The sequence below is a fragment of the Macaca mulatta genome, chromosome 20 (assembly GCF_049350105.2).
Source record: "Macaca mulatta isolate MMU2019108-1 chromosome 20, T2T-MMU8v2.0, whole genome shotgun sequence".
In the NCBI taxonomy this organism is placed as follows: domain Eukaryota; kingdom Metazoa; phylum Chordata; class Mammalia; order Primates; family Cercopithecidae; genus Macaca; species Macaca mulatta.
Window position 1 is genome coordinate 69119543 of NC_133425.1, and position 16813 is coordinate 69136355.

The 16813-nt window shown below is 52.9% G+C and overlaps 1 protein-coding gene and 2 long non-coding RNA genes across 23 annotated transcripts in view; 2 read left to right on the forward strand and 1 right to left on the reverse strand.

Moving 5' to 3' along the window:
• VAC14 (VAC14 component of PIKFYVE complex) overlaps positions 1–16813 on the forward strand; it is a 115604-nt gene that overhangs the window by 69454 nt on the left and 29337 nt on the right. For all 21 annotated transcript variants that reach the window (XR_013410893.1, XR_013410897.1, XR_013410895.1 and 18 more), the window contains 1 exon segment: positions 1645–1777. Coding sequence is in view for 17 of the 21 variants with exons in the window: in XM_077983849.1 (XP_077839975.1) it covers positions 1645–1777 (133 nt within the window). In the remaining 4 variants the exon portion in view is untranslated.
• Positions 7342–15710, reverse strand: LOC144337724 (uncharacterized). The gene is made up of 2 exons (XR_013411196.1): positions 15461–15710; positions 7342–9786 (listed from the first exon to the last, which is right to left on the reverse strand). It is a non-coding gene; the product is annotated as an uncharacterized LOC144337724 (long non-coding RNA).
• Positions 11411–15741, forward strand: LOC144337722 (uncharacterized). The gene is made up of 2 exons (XR_013411194.1): positions 11411–14561; positions 15466–15741. It is a non-coding gene; the product is annotated as an uncharacterized LOC144337722 (long non-coding RNA).

The window sequence follows — 16813 nt, forward strand, 5'->3', positions numbered from 1 at the left end:
TGGGCGTGGTGGCTCACAACCTGTAATCCCAGCACTTTGGGAGGCCGAGTCGGGTTGTTCACCTGAGGTCAGGAGTTCAAGACCAGCCTGGCCAACATGGTGAAACCCTGCCTCTACTAAAAAAAAAAAAAAAAAAAAAAAAAATACAAAAATAGCTGGGCGTGGTGGCATATGCCTATAATCTCAGCACTCAAGAGGCTGGGTCAGGAAGATAGCTTGAACCCAGGAGGTGGAGGTTGTAGTGAGCCAAGATCACACCACTGCACTCCAGCCTGGGCAACAAAGCAAGATTCAGTCTCAAAAAAAAAAAAAAAAAAACAGTCCTGCCTCAAGCAGAGTGAGTGAGGATTCTTTCCATCCCTTGGTAACTCTTTCACAGAACTGTGGAGGTTGACAAATATTAGAAGGGATGGGCCGGGCGCGGTGGCTCAAGCCTATAATCCCAGCACTTTGGGAGGCCGAGACGGGCGGATCACGAGGTCAGGAGTTCGAGACCATCCTGGCTAACACGGTGAAACCCCATCTCTACTAAAAAATACAAAAAACTAGCCGGGCGAGGTGGTGGGCGCCTGTAGTCCCAGCTACTCGGGAGGCTGAGGCAGGAGAATGGCATAAAAACCCGGGAGGTGGAGCTTGCAGTGAGCTGAGATCCGGCCACTGCACTCCACCCTGGGCGACATAGCGAGACTCCGTCTCAAAAAAAAAAAAAATATTAGAAGGGATGTCCAGGGAAGACCCCAAGGGGCATACAGATACACTATCCCAGACCATCCAAGTATTCCATCAGCCCTTCCCTTGTCCCCTTGGTGCTGGGTACTTTATCAAGGGGCATGTGTGCAAGGGAGGGCTGGAAGTTACCTCCCTGTGTACCTCGGTGTGTTTTCTGCAGGGACACACATCAGAGACATTTGTGCTCCTGGTTAGAAAGCCACCTCAGGCTTTGAAAGTTTTCAGAGTTCTATCCTAAAAGAGCATCTTTGCCTGAGGATGAGGAAGAAAGAGCTTTTGATTTCAAAAGTGAAACTTAAAACACTTTGTAACGTTTGTCAGTGTTTGCTGTCTGTAATCGAGTGGGTGTGTACATCATTTCTTTTTCTCAGGTAATATTAGGGAAGGAGCTTGGCTTTTGCCTCTTGTGGGTCCACCAGTTTTGTTGACCATTGAGCCACAATGACTGACCCATTGACACAAGCACCTTACCCATTTCTTCTCTTCGACTTCTTGTTTGTCCTTAACGGCCCAAATAGATCCCGAGTGTATTTCATTTACTGGGATAATGAGTAGAGTTTGTTTTTTAAAAAAATTCATAGCACCTAGCAGGGTCTTACATGCATGAGATGTTCACTAAGTGGTTTGGGCTTGGGTTAAGGGGTGGACAGTAATGGGATTTTTTTTTTTTTCAAGTTACGAGTAGGACTTTAACTAATGGGCATTTTTGCAATAAGCCAAGTTGTATTTGCTTGTGCAGACTTGCCTTTTTCTCTGTTGCTCCATGGCTCTTGATTAGAGATTTTCCCTCATCTTGTTATAACACCCCACACACACACTTGTTTGGCATTTATAGTTGTTTATATTCAGTGTGGATCTCATCACCCTGTGGACACATGATCAGAATAAATGCTGCTTCTGTCCCTTTCTCTACAGGTACCAAAGGCTTAGAATGTTCTCCTTCCACTCCCACCATGAATTCCTACTTTTATAAGTTCATGATCAACCTTCTCAAGAGATTCAGCAGCGAACGGAAGCTCCTGGAGGTCAGAGGCCCTTTCATCATCAGGTCAGCCTTGGTGGCGCGCTTTCTCCTCTTCCTCCCACGGCCCCGGCTTTTCACTTTCATGCCGTTCAAGTGTCAAAGCAGCCACCTTGTCTTTCCCTTCTCTCTCCTCCTTTTCCTGACCTTTGGATCTGTTCTTAAAAGAAATGAAGAAGGTTGCCCCTTCATACTGGTTGCTGATGCTTCTGACATGAAACAGACAGGTCAGTGTTGATGTTTTTCCACAAAACTGAATTCATTTTTTCCTTCCTGAGTTACTGTCTTCCCCTGAGGTGGAATGGCCTCTTATTCAATGCCATTGTCAGGCTTTTGGAGAGGAAAGGAGGTGAGCCAGATGGCGTGAGACATGGGGCTGTGCTCCAGGCCCAGCCCCCAGTGCGGGATTTAGCCAGGCTTGGTGGAGCCAGGCTTCTGAGTCATGTGAACCCAGACCAGGATGGTGCCAGGGCAGCAGCCCCAGTGGCTGGAGGCGTCTAGAACTGTCATCACCAGCAGCATGGCTGGGGCTGGTCTTTTGCCTCCAACTCAGCTCCAAGAAGTAGGGCCACCAGAAGCGTGGCCCAGTGTCACCCTCAGCCTGGTGAAAGCTAGAGCAGGGCACAAATTCCTCCAGCTTCTACACCAAAGCCAAGTGGAGGAGATTTCTGGAGTAGTCCAAATGGCCCTAGGTGCTGTTCAGCCGTGGTTCCCAGCCCTGTATGTTAGATCACTGGAGAGGCTTTTTTAAAAAAGATGCCTTATACAAAAATTAGCTGGGTATGGTGGTGCACACCTGTAATCCCAGCTACTTGGGAGGCTGAGACACACGAATCGCCTGAACCCGGGAGGTGGACGTTGCAGTGAGCCGAGATCACACCACTGCACTGCAGCCTGGGCGAAAGAGCAAGACTCTCGTCTTTAAAAAAAAAAAAAAAAAAAAAAAGCCTGGGCCTCCCTCTGATGAGTAAAATCGGAACCCCTAGGGTGATGGAGTTATGAAAGTGGTCTGGGGTGCTTGGGGACTGAGTAGACTACCGATTACCATGGTCTGGGGGTCAGGAGTTGAAGGAGTCCTGGCAGGGGCCCAGGCTGTATGGGGCTTCAAGGCAGGAAAGAGCCTGGGGAGCTCATCTTGCTGTAAACTAAAAAGCAGGTTCAGCCTGTGGGCCATAGTGAGGATCGGAGACCTTACTCATGGGTCAGCACGGAGCCACTGAAAGGGCTTGAGCAGGGGATCAATGTGACCGGATTTCTGGCTTGAAAGACAACTGTTGCTGGGGCGAATGGGTTGGAGGGACTGAGGTGGAGCCAGCTGGAAGGCTGTTGTCCAAGCAGAGACTGTGGCAGCTTGTGAGGGGGATGGGAATCTGCAGCCAGATTGGAGAATGAGGATTCAATACTGAGTAGGAAGTAGATTTGTCTGGTGACTGATGTGGAAAAAGTGAGGGGAGAGGGAGCTGGGAGTGCCAGGGTGTCCAGGCCTCTGATTTGGGGCAGCTGGGTGGATGGTGATGCCAGTCCCTGAGGTGGGAGACCCAGAAGAGTGGCAAGGAGTGAGAAGGGGGTGCATGTTTGAGTTTGAATTACTTTGGGGACACCAAAAGGAAGGTGTTGAAGAAGTAGTTTGCTGTACCAGGCTCTCCAAGGGGATACCGAGGCCCAAGATACAATCTCGAAATTGATGGTATAGTCATTCATTCATTCATTCAACAGATGTTTACTGAACACTAACTCTGTGCAAGGTACCTTTCTAGATGGTTCTGCACTTGCGGAGCTTTCATTCTTAGGGAGTTAGAAGAGGTGGAATGAGAGGGCAGGGGTCTGAGGCTGAACCCTAAGTGTTCCAGACTGTAATGGTTGGGGAAAGAAGGAGAAGCCAGAAAAGGAGACTATGACGAAGGGCCAGAGAGGTAAAGGAAGCAGCCAAGCAGGGAGATGGCAGAAGGCAGTGAGGGAGGTGAGACCCAGGGATGGTGTGCTGGGAGCCGCTGCAGGAGCCTGAATGCTGCTGGGGGAGCTGACGGAGTGGAGCGTACAGGAGGTGACCGGCCAGCTCAGGAGCTGAGGTGGAGTTGAGGGCACCCTGGGGATGGGGCCGGAGGATTGAGTCATGGGAGAGGACAGGCCTGCCTGACCAGAAAGACAAAGAGCAGGATCACGGTGTGGTCTGGCCACCAAAAGGATGCCCCTGTGGTAGTGGGGAGGCTGTCACCACCCTCTTGCTTCTCTGGCCTCCTCTAGAGCAGGGCTTCTCAAACAGCGCCGTTGGCATTGGAGCCAGATAACTCTTCGGGATGGCGGCTGTCCTGTGCCCTGTAGGATGTCAGCAGCATCCCAGGCCTCTGCCCCCTGGATGCCGGTAGTGCTTGCATTCACCCAGTTGGAACCATCTGAAACATCTCTAAACATTGCCAAAGGTCCCCTAGGGAGGAGAATCACCCCAGTTGAGAACCACCGTGTCAGAGAGACAGAAATGGATTCTTAACTTTCATTGGCCGAAAGAGGAAGGTTTCCATGGTGTTTCTTCCCATCACGTTGGCCAGTTTCAGGTAGGGGATTGAGGTAGAGGTTAGCTGTGGTACAAGAGGCCCCCCCACCAGGAAAGCAGCGGAATGTTCCCACAAGAGTGACAGTTAACATCATGTGGTTTTCCAATTGCAGAGGCACCAGTACTCATGATGAGCTCTCCTTGCCTGGACGACTTTCAGAGTCAATGGAAGGAGAGGCCTTTGGAGGAGGAATTTGTAGCTAGCGTCCCTCTGGAGAACTGGGCTGAAATGGGTTTTCCACCCTGTCTCAGCCCCACATGCCCAGTCAGAGGCATGGGGAGAAGGAGTTTGGGGTAGTAACCAGCATCTCCAGGCTGCACGGAGCAGAAGGGCAGGCACCATGGGCATGCTTGCATGCCCTCCCCACCTGCTCGGGACCCGAGGCTCTGTGAAACTGGAGGCCAGCCCGCCGCCATGTTCCCAGGTACAGACTCCAGGCCAGGGAGGCTTTGCTTGCTTTGCAGTGCATCTCCTGGGCTTCCTGGGGTCACAGGAATCATCATTTTGCAGAAGGGATAATGAGAGGAAGTAATGTGCCCCCAGGCTGGGCAAGAGCTGGGCTGCAAACTGCTGCACTCTGCTAATTCAGCAGCCTCCACTTTGTGGGAGTGCAGAGCCTGGTGCCGTGAGAGGCCCTGAACATCCTACATGCTAGGACCACCTGAGGCGCAGCTCCTCAGAGTGCTCAGGAGCTGGGCCAGTGGGTCCTCCCTTCCCATCCTTCAGGGGCTCAGTATGGCGATCGCTTGCTCTTCTGGGGCTCAAACCTGTCATGGGCCACACTGGGTTCTCTGTGGAAATGGAGGCTGGCCTCCAGGCCTGACTCCCACCCGCACAGCCACAGAAGGTCTCGTAGCCATTGGCATCCACACTAGAAGCCCAGTGGGCTGGGACAGAAGGAACCTTGTGACTGGTCCCCTCACAGAGGACTGGGTCTCTCCTAGTCCTTCACCTGGTTTCTCCAGACTGCTCTCCCCCAGAAGTAGCACCCACACCTATCAGTGTGCATCCTGGTAGACAGCCACCTGGCCCAGCTGACTCGGGAGCCTGCTGCCCACTCTGCCAGCACACCAGGCCATTGTCGACCAGCCCCTGGGTTGCAGGCGCAGCAACCCAGTCTGGGCACACACATGGCATCTGACATGGAGAAGGCCCTGCAAACATGGGGCTTCCTCCATCCTCCCCATGCTTCTGTGGGGGGCTGAGGCCCTTCCAAAGAGCTTTGTTGAGGTGGGGGGTATCCACCTGCCCTCCTGCTTGTCCGTCGCACTTCCTTTTCTCCTGTGATGGCTTTAAAGAGGGACATCATTGGCTGGGTGCGGTGGCTCATGCCTGTAATCCCAGCACTTTGGGAGGCCAAGGTGTGCGGATTTCGAGGTCAGGGGTTTGAGACCAGCCTGGCCAACATAGTGAAACCCTGTCACTACTAAAAATACAAAAATTAGCTGGGCATGGTGGCACATGCCTGTAATCCCAGCTACTCGGGAGGCTGAGGCAGAAGGATCGCTTGAACCCAGGAGGCAGAGGTTGCAGTGAGCCGAGATCATACCACTGCACTGCAGCCTGGGTGACAGAGCAAGACTCTGTCTCAAAAAAATAAATAAAAATTAAAAAATAAAGAGAGGTATCCCGATGGTTCCGCAGATGCTGGCATGAAGCCACAGACCTGATGAGGCGCACAATGATTTCTTAACCCCCTCTTTAGCTGTTAGGCAAACTCTAAGTTCTTCTTCTTAGCCTCCAGGATTGCACACTGAGAAAGAAAGGAAAGAGATTCTTCTGGCCAGCAAGTGAAAAGCCGTTCTTTTGGCAGGAGTGTGTTTAGCTCTGGGCCCTGGAGCGGCTGCTATAGAAAGACAGAGGCATGGGGAATTCTTGAAGACACACATCTGCTGGCGGTTCTTGGCATTGAGGAAGATGCATGATTTCCCCAAAGACCCTGGGAGCGTTTCCTCTTCCCCAGGCAGCTTTCCCAGGCCGCACCTCCATGTCGGAGTTGGGGGTGAGAACAGGGTACCCAAGCTCCAGCCAGGCTTGAGTGGGTTGGACTTCCTCTCGGTGTCCACACAGGCTCCTTTTCTGGTGGACATAACAGTTTAGATGCATGTTGAGGTGAAGTCAGTGGCTTTAAAACCTTCATCTTTCAGCTGGCTACTCTGGCCCCAGGCCCTTCGCTTAGCTGATGCCAAGCTCATAGATTGAGGGAAGATGGGGACATGTGCGGTGGGGTGCTGTACCCCACTCCCTCCACAGGACTAAGGCAGATGAGCCTCCTGAGGCACTCGTTTGGGGCTCAAACCCCAATTCCTCCCATTTTTAACCGTGTGACCTGTTTCCAGGCCCTTTCCGCTTTGTCTGTGACACAGCGATGATGGTGCTGGCCGTGTCACAGTGTAGTGGGGTTATGTAAATGGCGCATGTGTCAGCCCCAGTGCTGGTGGCTGTGTCTGATAAAGCGGGGCTGTTGTTCAGCCTCCCCACAGGGCTTCTGCCTCCCAGGGTGGTCTGTGGAGGGGGAACCAGACCCACTTGAGGGGGTGAAATCATGGCACCGTTGTGTCAAGAGCTGACTCCGGTGCACCGGCCCTGTTGCCCCAGCACCCAGGGCACCCACCAGCAGCCCGGCCCGGCTCGGCTCCGCTAAAACAACTCTGCCCGGAGTAGGTGTTGGTGTGCGTTGCCCTCCCCCGGCCTCTTCCTACCCTCCATGCTAATGCAGGCAGAACAAGCCCAGGCCTTGTCTCCCCGTGAACCATCCACTTATAATCAGTAGAAAGGAGAGGAGGGAGAAAACCCAACCTCTTTGATAAACTGTGATATGAACTCCAGCGTGACCCGACAGCTGTGATCTTTACAAGGCCTGCTTCTGTGCTGGGAAGCGAGCAAGTCTGAAGACAGTCGCTCTGCCTGCCAACACGGCTCTCCGGCCAGCCGCGCTTTGGCTTCAGCGACTGTGCAGTTTTCCCCTCCTCTTCCTCCCTGCCGCGTTGCAGAGAGGACTGGCTGGAGAATGCTTGCATCTGTAATGAGCCACTGTATGCAGTGAATGCCAGGGCCTGACCCGAACCAGCCCAGTTAGTGGCAGATGAGGTCCGAGCCACCTCCTGGGGGAACAGGGCACCCCTCAGATGAGGCGGACATTTGGAGAGGATGGGGCCTACAAGGGAACGGAGGAAGCAGTCATGGCACTTCTTTCATGAGATCCTGACCCAGAGAAGCCCAGCAGCAAGGCTTCCGGTTCATTCTGGGCTTCCTCTCACCTCTGCTACAGACAGGCATGGCAGCCTGTCCAGCTGAGCAAATGCTCAGAGTCCCTAATATGTGCCCCTGCTACTGCCCCTCCCCAGTGTCCTGGGTTTGCATAAGAGCCCTTGTGTTGGGAAGAGGGGGAATAGGTGGAGTGGGGAGCTGATTGGTCACTGAGGGGGTGGGGGGCCAGGCAGCCGCTAAAAACTGGACTTGTTTTTAATTGTGGGGCCTGGGGGAAGGGCCTGAGAAGAAACTCTCTTTCATGCGGTAATTGGGAAATTCCACTTTGCTGGCCTCTCTGCATTCTGCCCTGTGGACAGAGCCCTTGGCTGGGGCCAAATCACCAAGGTGTCCAAGGCCACCCGCTGTATGCACCACTGGCCCCTCCCAAGCCCGGCTCCCACCTCGGGCTCTGTCATTCCCCGCAGCTCCCCAGTTTCCAGTCCACTTGGCATCGGGACCCCCTCCTCACTCTGTGAGTCTTTGTGTGTGCCCCCTCACCTGCTGGGGGCAGTGGCGGGGCCCCCAGAAGCCCCTCATGCTGGTGCTAATGGATGGCGAATTAGAGTGAAGTGGCCAGACCAGATCTCTGTTTTTGCCTCTGGCCCCAGTTCACAAGCGAGAGCTCCTAGGCGGCCCCACTCTTCCTCTCACCCCTTTAATGGATTGCGTTCCTTCATTCGGGATACAAATAAATTGCTGTGGCAAATGTGCACCAACCTAAGTCTATTTGCTAGAAGAGGCCCTGATCCACCTACCCAGAATGCAGTTGGGTTTTCATCTTTCATGAGTCCGTAGCCATATCGATTGGGCCCCCAGCTGAGGGGAGGAAGACAGGACATTGAACAGGCAGGAGGAATTATTCCGCAGAACTTCCTGCTTCCCTCTCAGCAGAAGCTTCTCTTCTTGCTGGCTTGAGTTGTCTGTCCAGCTCCTTGTGTGAATCTTCTGGAGCTTTCCACAGCCGTTCCCCGCCCAGGGGCCAGGGCTGAGGTGTTTTTGTTGCCATGCAAGGGACACAGAGGAGTGTGTGCAGCAGGAGCCACTTTACACAACCAGCTCTCGGCTTCTCATCTCCTAATTGGAGACCCCTTGGGAATGGGAATGGCAGGGGCACCCAGGAGGCCCGAGAGGCCCAGTCTGACACACGGAAAAGACTGTTGGGAGAAAAAGAGTGCTGCCCTCCCAGGTGAAAAGATGAACTTGTGAGGTGCAAAGTTCAGGGAGTCCAGAGAGCCTGGCCCAGGCTGCATTCCATTGTTCCCTAGTCCATGGCAAAATGATCAGCATCCCTGCACCTCACAGAACCATTGGAGATTGTTCCCTGTTGACCCAGAAGTGATTGGGGGTGGGGAGGGAGGTGGTCCTGGCCTTGCTCTGCCTCCTCCAAGCAGTCCCCACACTTCTTACTGGCACTCCCCATAAGAAGGGATGGCTTTTCTTCTGCAAAATGGATACCACATGTGACGAGCCTTGCTAGACTAGGGTAGGATGAATTAGGTCTGACCTGAGGCATGAGGGGAGTAGAGGAAATGCTGGCCAGAGGGAGCCCTGCTCAGTGTGCTCAGGGGGCCCAAGAGCCTCAAAGCGGTGGCATCCTGGTGTTTGGGGCAGGGGAGTCCACTTGGCTTTGAGCAGGGCTGGTGGGAGGATACTAGAGGTCACAGGTGAACTTGGCAAGAAGTGGCCATATGTCCTTCAGGGTGACCCCTGTCCCCACAGCCCAAGCAGCCATGCTCCCACTGAATCAGCTGTTGCCCCCACTTCCGGGAGCCCCTGTGACAGAGGGGAGGACCTGGCAGCAGTTTGGTGGGAAAGCTCCCCTCCTCGATGGCCACCACACAGCACACGTGGTCAGACTCCTCATCAGGTTCACGCTGGCACCTGCTGGCCCCTTGCCAGTCTTTCCCTCAAAGAATGTTCTTTGTCATCTACACACCTGAGAAGCATCACCTCCCCCAGCCCATAGCTCAGGCAGCCAGCAGAGCTGGTAGGGTGATGGTCAGGAACTGTTTTCAGAGGCTGAGAACTCGATAATGAATTTCTTTCTGAAGCTTGAGAAGTTGTTTCCAGATGGGACCTGCAGTATTCTCTGGATCTCACTATTTAGACTTCACCTAAGGATGCCAGGAAACTTGGAAAGATTTGACATTGGTCACTCCAGCGGCTTCATTAATTAACAAGTAGCTAATGTGTACCACAATGTGGTATCATTTATTTATTTTTTGAGACAGTCTCAGTCAGTCACCCAGGCTGGAGTGCAGTGGCACAATCACGGCTCACTGCAGCCTCGCCGCGACCTCCTGCCTCAGCCTCTCAAGTAACTGGGACTACAGGCACATGCCACCATGCCTATTATTTTTTACTTTGGAGTAAGAGGAAGTCAGCTATGCATTTTTCTTGCACTTAGTAAATCTTTTTTATTTATTTATTTATTTATTTTTGAGACAGAATCTCACTCAGTCAACCCAGAATCGAGTGCTGTGGCGCAATCTCGGCTCACTGCAACCTCCACCTCCCGGGTTCAAGCAGTTCTCGTGCCTCAGCTTCCTGAGTAGCTGGAATTACAGGCGTGCACCACCATGCCTGGCTAATTTTTGTATTTTTAGTAGAGATAGAGTTTCACCATGTTGGCCAGGTTGGTCTCAAACTCCTGACCTCAGGTGATCCACCCACCCCAGCCTCCCAAAGTGCTGAGATTACAGGCATGAGCCACCTCACCCTGCCACCTTTTTTTATTTTGTTGTAGAGATGGGATCTCACTATGTTGCCCATGCTGGTCTGGAACTCCTGGGCTCAAACTGTCCTCCTGCCTCGGCCTCTCAAAGTGCTAGGATTATAGGCATGAGCTACCACAGCCAGTCAGGTATCATTAAAAAATGCATATACAGTGGTAGGTTTGCAACTGGCCCCTAGAAGCCATTTTCCATCCTCTGCCTCCTTGGGGCCAGCCTGCATCTGAGTCAGGACAGACAAATGTGGGTGCCCTTTGTCTTCAGTGCATTTAAACACCGAGCGTGTCTTGTCCATCGTTGTAGAATGCATTTCTCAGGAAGCTCTTTCTCTTGTCCCCATGTCCTTTCAGCGTGTTTCCCTGGCTTGCCCTTGGAGACCCCTGTGCGCTTCTCCCTTCTCTCTCCTCATGTGATTTAGCAGAGTCACAAAGATCACAGAACCCCCATACCCTGGCCCCTGTCACAGAAACACCCCCAGTTTCTGCTGCATGCGGTTTGTGAAAGGCTGCCCAGACCTCTTCCACAGGGAAGGAGAGAGCTCCTGTCTCAGATCAGGGGTGATGTGACCCTTGGAGGGGCCTGGCCTGGGGGATCCACGGCACACAATTCCGCCTTAGATGGCACTCACCGCCCTGCAAGGGAGCATGCAGTCCCCGGGTAAGAGTCTGGGTGGGCCAAATCCTCTTCATAGCCCAGGCAGGGATGGCCCACCAAAGAGGCTCTTGGGATCTGAGTGGATGAGGGAGTTTTCTGTAGTTCAGGGCTCAGATGCAGTGAGTCCCCAGGAGAGTGGGGGCTTCGGTCATTTTCCCTTGTCGTCATCACTGTTCCATCTTTTAAATGTACCTGTGGCACCTGAGCGTCTGCCCTCGCCCCCAGTCCTAGGTTCTCAACTGTGGCATTGAGAGGTGATCTGCAGGGTACTGCATAGCCTTCCAAAGACCCCAGAGCTGAGGTGCCCTCCACTGGGCCTGGGGTCCTATGCTGTGGAGAAAGAAAGAGTGATGGCCTGATGGTGAGACCGATATGGGGGGACATGCCTGCTGTGAGCACCATCACACAGGCCCAGAGGGCACGTGCAATCCAGGACTGGCACCGTGGGATTCACCTATCCCTGTCTGCAGAGCAGTGCCAGATCCGCCAGCCCACAATCCACAGCTGGAGCGGCCTGGAGAGTTGGTGTTGTGCAGCCTGAAGAGGCACAATGGCTGTCCCATGCAGCAGACGGGGACAGAGCTGAGACGAGAGCCGCATCTCCTGATCTCCACACACCAGGGCAAGACCCCAGACCTGGCAGCCGGGGCTCAGCCTCATTAGAGAGAAGCCAGGCCATCTTATGGAGTCGCCATCCGACCCAGGGTTATTTAGCCTTAGAAAAATCCCCGCAGAGACCTCTCCTGATGTGACGCCGTCCTTGTCCTCCTCTTCCTTCTCTTCTTCTTCCTCCTCTGCTTCCTCTTCCTTCCTCCCCCTCCTCTTTCTCGTCTTCATCCTTCTTTTTCCTTCCCCCACTCCTCCTCTTCCTCTTCTTTCTCTTCCTCTTCCTCGGCTTCCTCTTTCTCCTCTTCCCTTCCTCCGGTCCCGTTCCCAGGGCTCTCATCCCTCCCCAGGATGGCTCCCACTGGCTCCACCCACTCAGGCAGAGGTGAAGCGCCAAGTCAATCTGCATGTCCTTCCCTGGCTTCCTTCTAGGCCCCAGCCCCACCATGCTGGCCTGTCCCTTATCCTGGCGTACTTCTGATCTCCAGCCGGCATACCCTCCCAGGAGCTCCCTGGCACTTTGACAGTGAACATCTCTCCAGGTCTAAATCTCCCTTTTGAGTCTTGCTCAGGAGGACATGTGTCACCCCCTCTTCCCAGGGATGTGTTTTTCCCCTGGCTTATCGCAGTGGCTCGCATCATCCACGTTGGCCTCTTTTTAAAGCCAACCTGAGATGATTCAAGTGCACTCAAGTCAGCACTTATTTTTTCTAGTCCTCCACCAGTCTGTTTTGAGCCCTGTCTCTCACTTTCCTTTTGCAAGCCGCTTCCTTAAGTGCTAAGTTTTGCATCTGTTTGTTCCCTCAGAAGGGGTGCAACCTGCCCCAGCCCCAGTCTTGAGCTCCAGCTCCAGACCACATGGGCGGATAGCCCCCACATGGGGCCATCGGGGCCTCCTCAGTACCCCAGGAGAGCATCCTCTTCTACCTGATTGTGGTACTTATGTCTCCGTTCACCATCCACCTCGTCATCAGTAAACCTGTGTCCTCAGATAGGCCCTTCTGCCCCCAGGCTTGCTATTTGCATATCCACTCCTTTCCCTCTGAAGGAAGAACAGTCATCCAAACTTAACTCCCAGCCCTTCCCACTGCTGCAGAGAGGAAGGTGCCTTGGAAGCTCCACTGGAAGCCTGAGACACTCCGTCTTGTTTTCAGCTTGGTCTTGCTGTCTGCCCGGGAAGCGGTCTCCCTTTCTTACCACATAACACATGCTTCAGAGCCCCAGATGTGTCTTCTTTCCTCGTCCTGATCAGGGTGGTGTGGCAGCCTCACCTCCCTTCAGGCTCGATGCCGGGGATGTCTTTGGTGACTGTAAATTTGAAGAACGTACTATTTGAAAGTACACAAATCGTGAGTGTGCTCATGTAAATTTTCACTAACTGTGACACCAGGGAATGAGCCCTCTGTTCAAGAACTAGAACATTTCCAGCACCAGAGAGGTCCCTTTCACGTCTCCTGCAAGTGACAGCCCCTCCCCGCCTCCCTCAAGTACACATGTACTGATCCAACACAAGAGGTTCATCTTACCTGGTTTTGAGCTTCATATAAATGGAACAGTACAGCTGGTGCTCTTTTCACAAAGCCTGGCTTCTTTGGATCCACATTGGGTTTGTGAGATTCGTCTGTGTTGGATGTGACGATACCGTGATTTATTTATCTCTTCTAGTATTGATGGGCATGGGGGTTATTTTCAGTTTGACACTATTATGGATAATGCTTTCTTATGTGCCTTTTGGTAAACATATAGACACATTTCTATTAGGTATATACCTAGGAATTGCTGGATTGGCAGGCAGACATACCATGGGCTCAGGGAGATACTGTCCAAAGTGCTTGTGCCAGCTTCCACGCCCGTCAGCATTGTGGGAGAGTTCCGGTTGCTCCACATCCTCACCAACACTTGATGTCATCAGTCCTTGATTTTAGCTATTCTGATTAGGGGTACAGTAGTATCATCTTGTGATTTTAATATGCATTTCCCTAAAGACTAATGAAGTTGAACAACTTTTCATAGCTTAGTGGCCTTTTGGATATCCTCTTTTGTGATGAGTTTGTTCAAGTCTCATTTTCCAGTTGAGTTTTTGGTGTTTTTCTAATTGATTTGCAGAAGTCCTTTGTATGTTCTCAGTCTGAGTCTTTCTCAGCTGTGTATACTGTCATTATCTTCTCCTACTGTGTGGCATGCCTTATCACTCCCTTAATGATGTCCTTTGATGAACAGACGTTCTTTATTTTTAATGTAGTCCAGGTAATCAATTTTTCTTTACAGTTAGCATTTTTTTGGTTTTGTTTTGTGATGCTTTTTCGGGGAATTAGGAGCTCATGGAAACATACCCATGAAGCTGCCTGTTTCTGAGTGATGTTTGTTCAGCATTCCCAGTAAGTGGATGCTGAGCATGATTCACCTGGAATCCAGAGGTGTTTTTTCTTAATTCTTGATAGGGTCTTGGAAACCATCTAGTCCAGCCTGTTTGTGCTTTGTAAAAGCAAAGGTTCCTAGCAATCCTGCCAGTCCTCCTGACCTGCCAGAATCCAAGGGGCTTCTGCAGCAGCAAGGCCAGCAGGGGTCTGCAGCCTGGAGCTGGCAACCACTAATCTTACTATATTGGGCAGCACTCTTTGGGTGGCATGTGGTGGGAACCCAGGTCAAAGGCACCAAAATGAGCAAAGGGATTTGACTGGCCTCTGTATCCAGACCAAGAGCAGGATCAGTGAGATCTCTCCAACCTTTGTTTGAGGTCAGCCATGCTGTTTTGGTCTCTTCCAAGTGTCGGAGACACGGCCCCCACATCGCCTGGGCATTGCATCCCAGCCAGTCGCGACCCAGAGGGAAACTGTGGGGCTGAAGGGTGCTGTGAGTGGCAGCCCTAACAGAGCCCCACATGGAGTGGGGGAGCAACAGCATACCTAAGGAAAGGGGCCGCTCTTCCCATGAGATGCTAAGCCAGGAGAACCACAGGCTGGCCATGTGGCTGCCTTCCCAAGCACGGTTTTCTTTGTTTTGTTTTTTTGTTGTGTGGGGTTTTTTTGAGAAGGAGTCTTGCTCTGTCGCCCAGGCTGGAGTGCAGTGGTGCAATCTCGGCTCACTGCAAGCTCTGCCTCCCGGGTTCACGCCAGTCTCCTGCCTCAGTCTCCCAAGTAGCTGGGTCTACAGGCACCCGCCACAATGCCCGGCTAATTTTTTTTTTTTTTTTTTTTGTCTTTTTAGTAGAGATGGGGTTTTACCACGTTCGCCAGGGTGGTCTCGATCGCCTGACCTCGTGATCCGCCCTCCTTGGCCTCCCAAAGCACTGGGATTATAGGTGTGAGTTGCCGTGCCCGGTCCCAAGCATGGTTTTCTTAAAAGGGAAATGCAGACGGGGATCATCACTATCTTCTCCTAATCCCTATGAGAATTGAGTGACGAAGCCTATGGAAAGTGCTTAGGAGACAGCCTGGCACCTAGTAACTGTGCACTCGGTACCAGCAGCAACTAGTAGATAACTGTGAGGAGCCGAGGAGGTCCCGAGGTGGGCAGTGGCTGGTCACAGAGCCAGGCCTGGCCCGACTGCTCCCTCGGGCTCAGCTCCTGGAATGCAGGTGTTCTGGGGTTGACTCACTTCCTCCTGTTTTAGAGAAGGATAAGAGAGAAAGTTATAGAGTCATTCAGATGAATACTCAAGGCCGGGCGCGGTGGCTCATGCCAGTAATCCCAACAATTTGGGAGGCCAAGGCAGACAGATCACTTGAGCCCAGGAGTTCAAGGCCAGCCTCAGCAACATGGTGAAACCCTTACTACCCTACAAAAAAAAAAAAGAAAGAAATTTAATTAACTGAGCATGGTGGCATGCGCCTGTGGTCTCAGCTACTCAGGAGGCTGAGGTGAGAGGGAGGCTTAAGCAGAGGTTACGGTGAGCTGAGACCGTGCCAATGCACTCCAGCCTGGGTGACAGAGTAAGACCCTGTCTCAAAAAAAACAAAAAGAAAAAAGAAAAAATGAATACTCAAACCCCAGCACTCTCCCATCTTCTGTCCCCAACCCACGCGGCAACCAGCCCTTGTCAGTCAGTGCTGTGCAGTCAGGACTGTGGACGGCACATGACAGAAAACCGGTTCTCACCCTTACAGGAAGAAAAACAAAGGCATCAGTACTATTCAGGGTGCTAATCTATATCCAGAAAATACATTCTATACTTTTTTGAAAAAAGAAAAATAAAGGTAGTGTGCAGGCAGAGGCAAGGATGGGCTCATTTAAAACTAGAAGTTCAAGGCTCAGGCCACCTCCTGTCCTCAGGTCCCCTTCTCCCCCGCCACAGCTGGCTCTTCCTCCTCCATCTGCGCCATTTGTGGACAGGCCACCTGCTCTGCGGCCAGATGGCTCGCTCCGGCCCTCTCGGCACCCCATCCTTCAGTACCTGTCCTGGGCTGATGTCTCATCGGGCCCACCAGTGTGGCCGGAGCGTGCTGGTGCCGATTGCCCTGAACAGGGTCGGGTGCCCACCCTCAGACACAGGAGCAGGTGTCCGTGGGCCGTCATGGTTCTGGAACCAGAATCCAAGGCCATGGACCTCAGGAGGCAGAGCCAGCAATGGTGTGGACCTGGTGGTCTGGGTTTAAATGCTCCCAGAGGAGGAGTATGAGGCAGGCCCTACCGAGGGCTACCATGGGGGTGGCTGAAGGAGTGATTTTTTCACCTCCAAGCAGCCAAGTCCTTCCTCCCTGCAGGAAAGTGGGAGGGTGAACCTGTATATGTGACCCAGTGACCCTCCAGGTCCACAGTGGGAGCAGGCAGTGAGGAGATGATGGCCGGGTGTGGCCTCCAGCTGATCCCGCCTCTGTGGCCTCCTTCCGCCGACAGCACTGTGTCTGGAAGCATCCGTGCACACAGAGCGGATGGGTCTTCTCCCCTTTGTCGTGTGTGGAGTCGGGGGTGGACGCAGGCCCAGCACCTCATCCAGGCCCCGCCTGGGGCCCTGTCTCCACATATGTGACCCAGGCATGGGTAGCCAGAGGGCCAAAACTGATCAGAGTCCCAGAAAGTCTCAGTCAGGGAGAGGCCAGGAGGGACCTTATGGGCCAGTTGGGTTCTTTCATATAGGAAGAAACTGAGGCTCACATTTCTCCTGTAAATATTTACTGCCTGCTGCCTTTGTATGGAGGAGGGCCTGGGCCAGGCCAACATGGGCCCCGCCTCCACAGCCTGGGGAGAAGGTATTTCAGGGAGATGGGAACATCTTATGGGGGAGTGGACAAGCACACTGGGGAGTTCATAAGGAGAGAGCTCCCTGG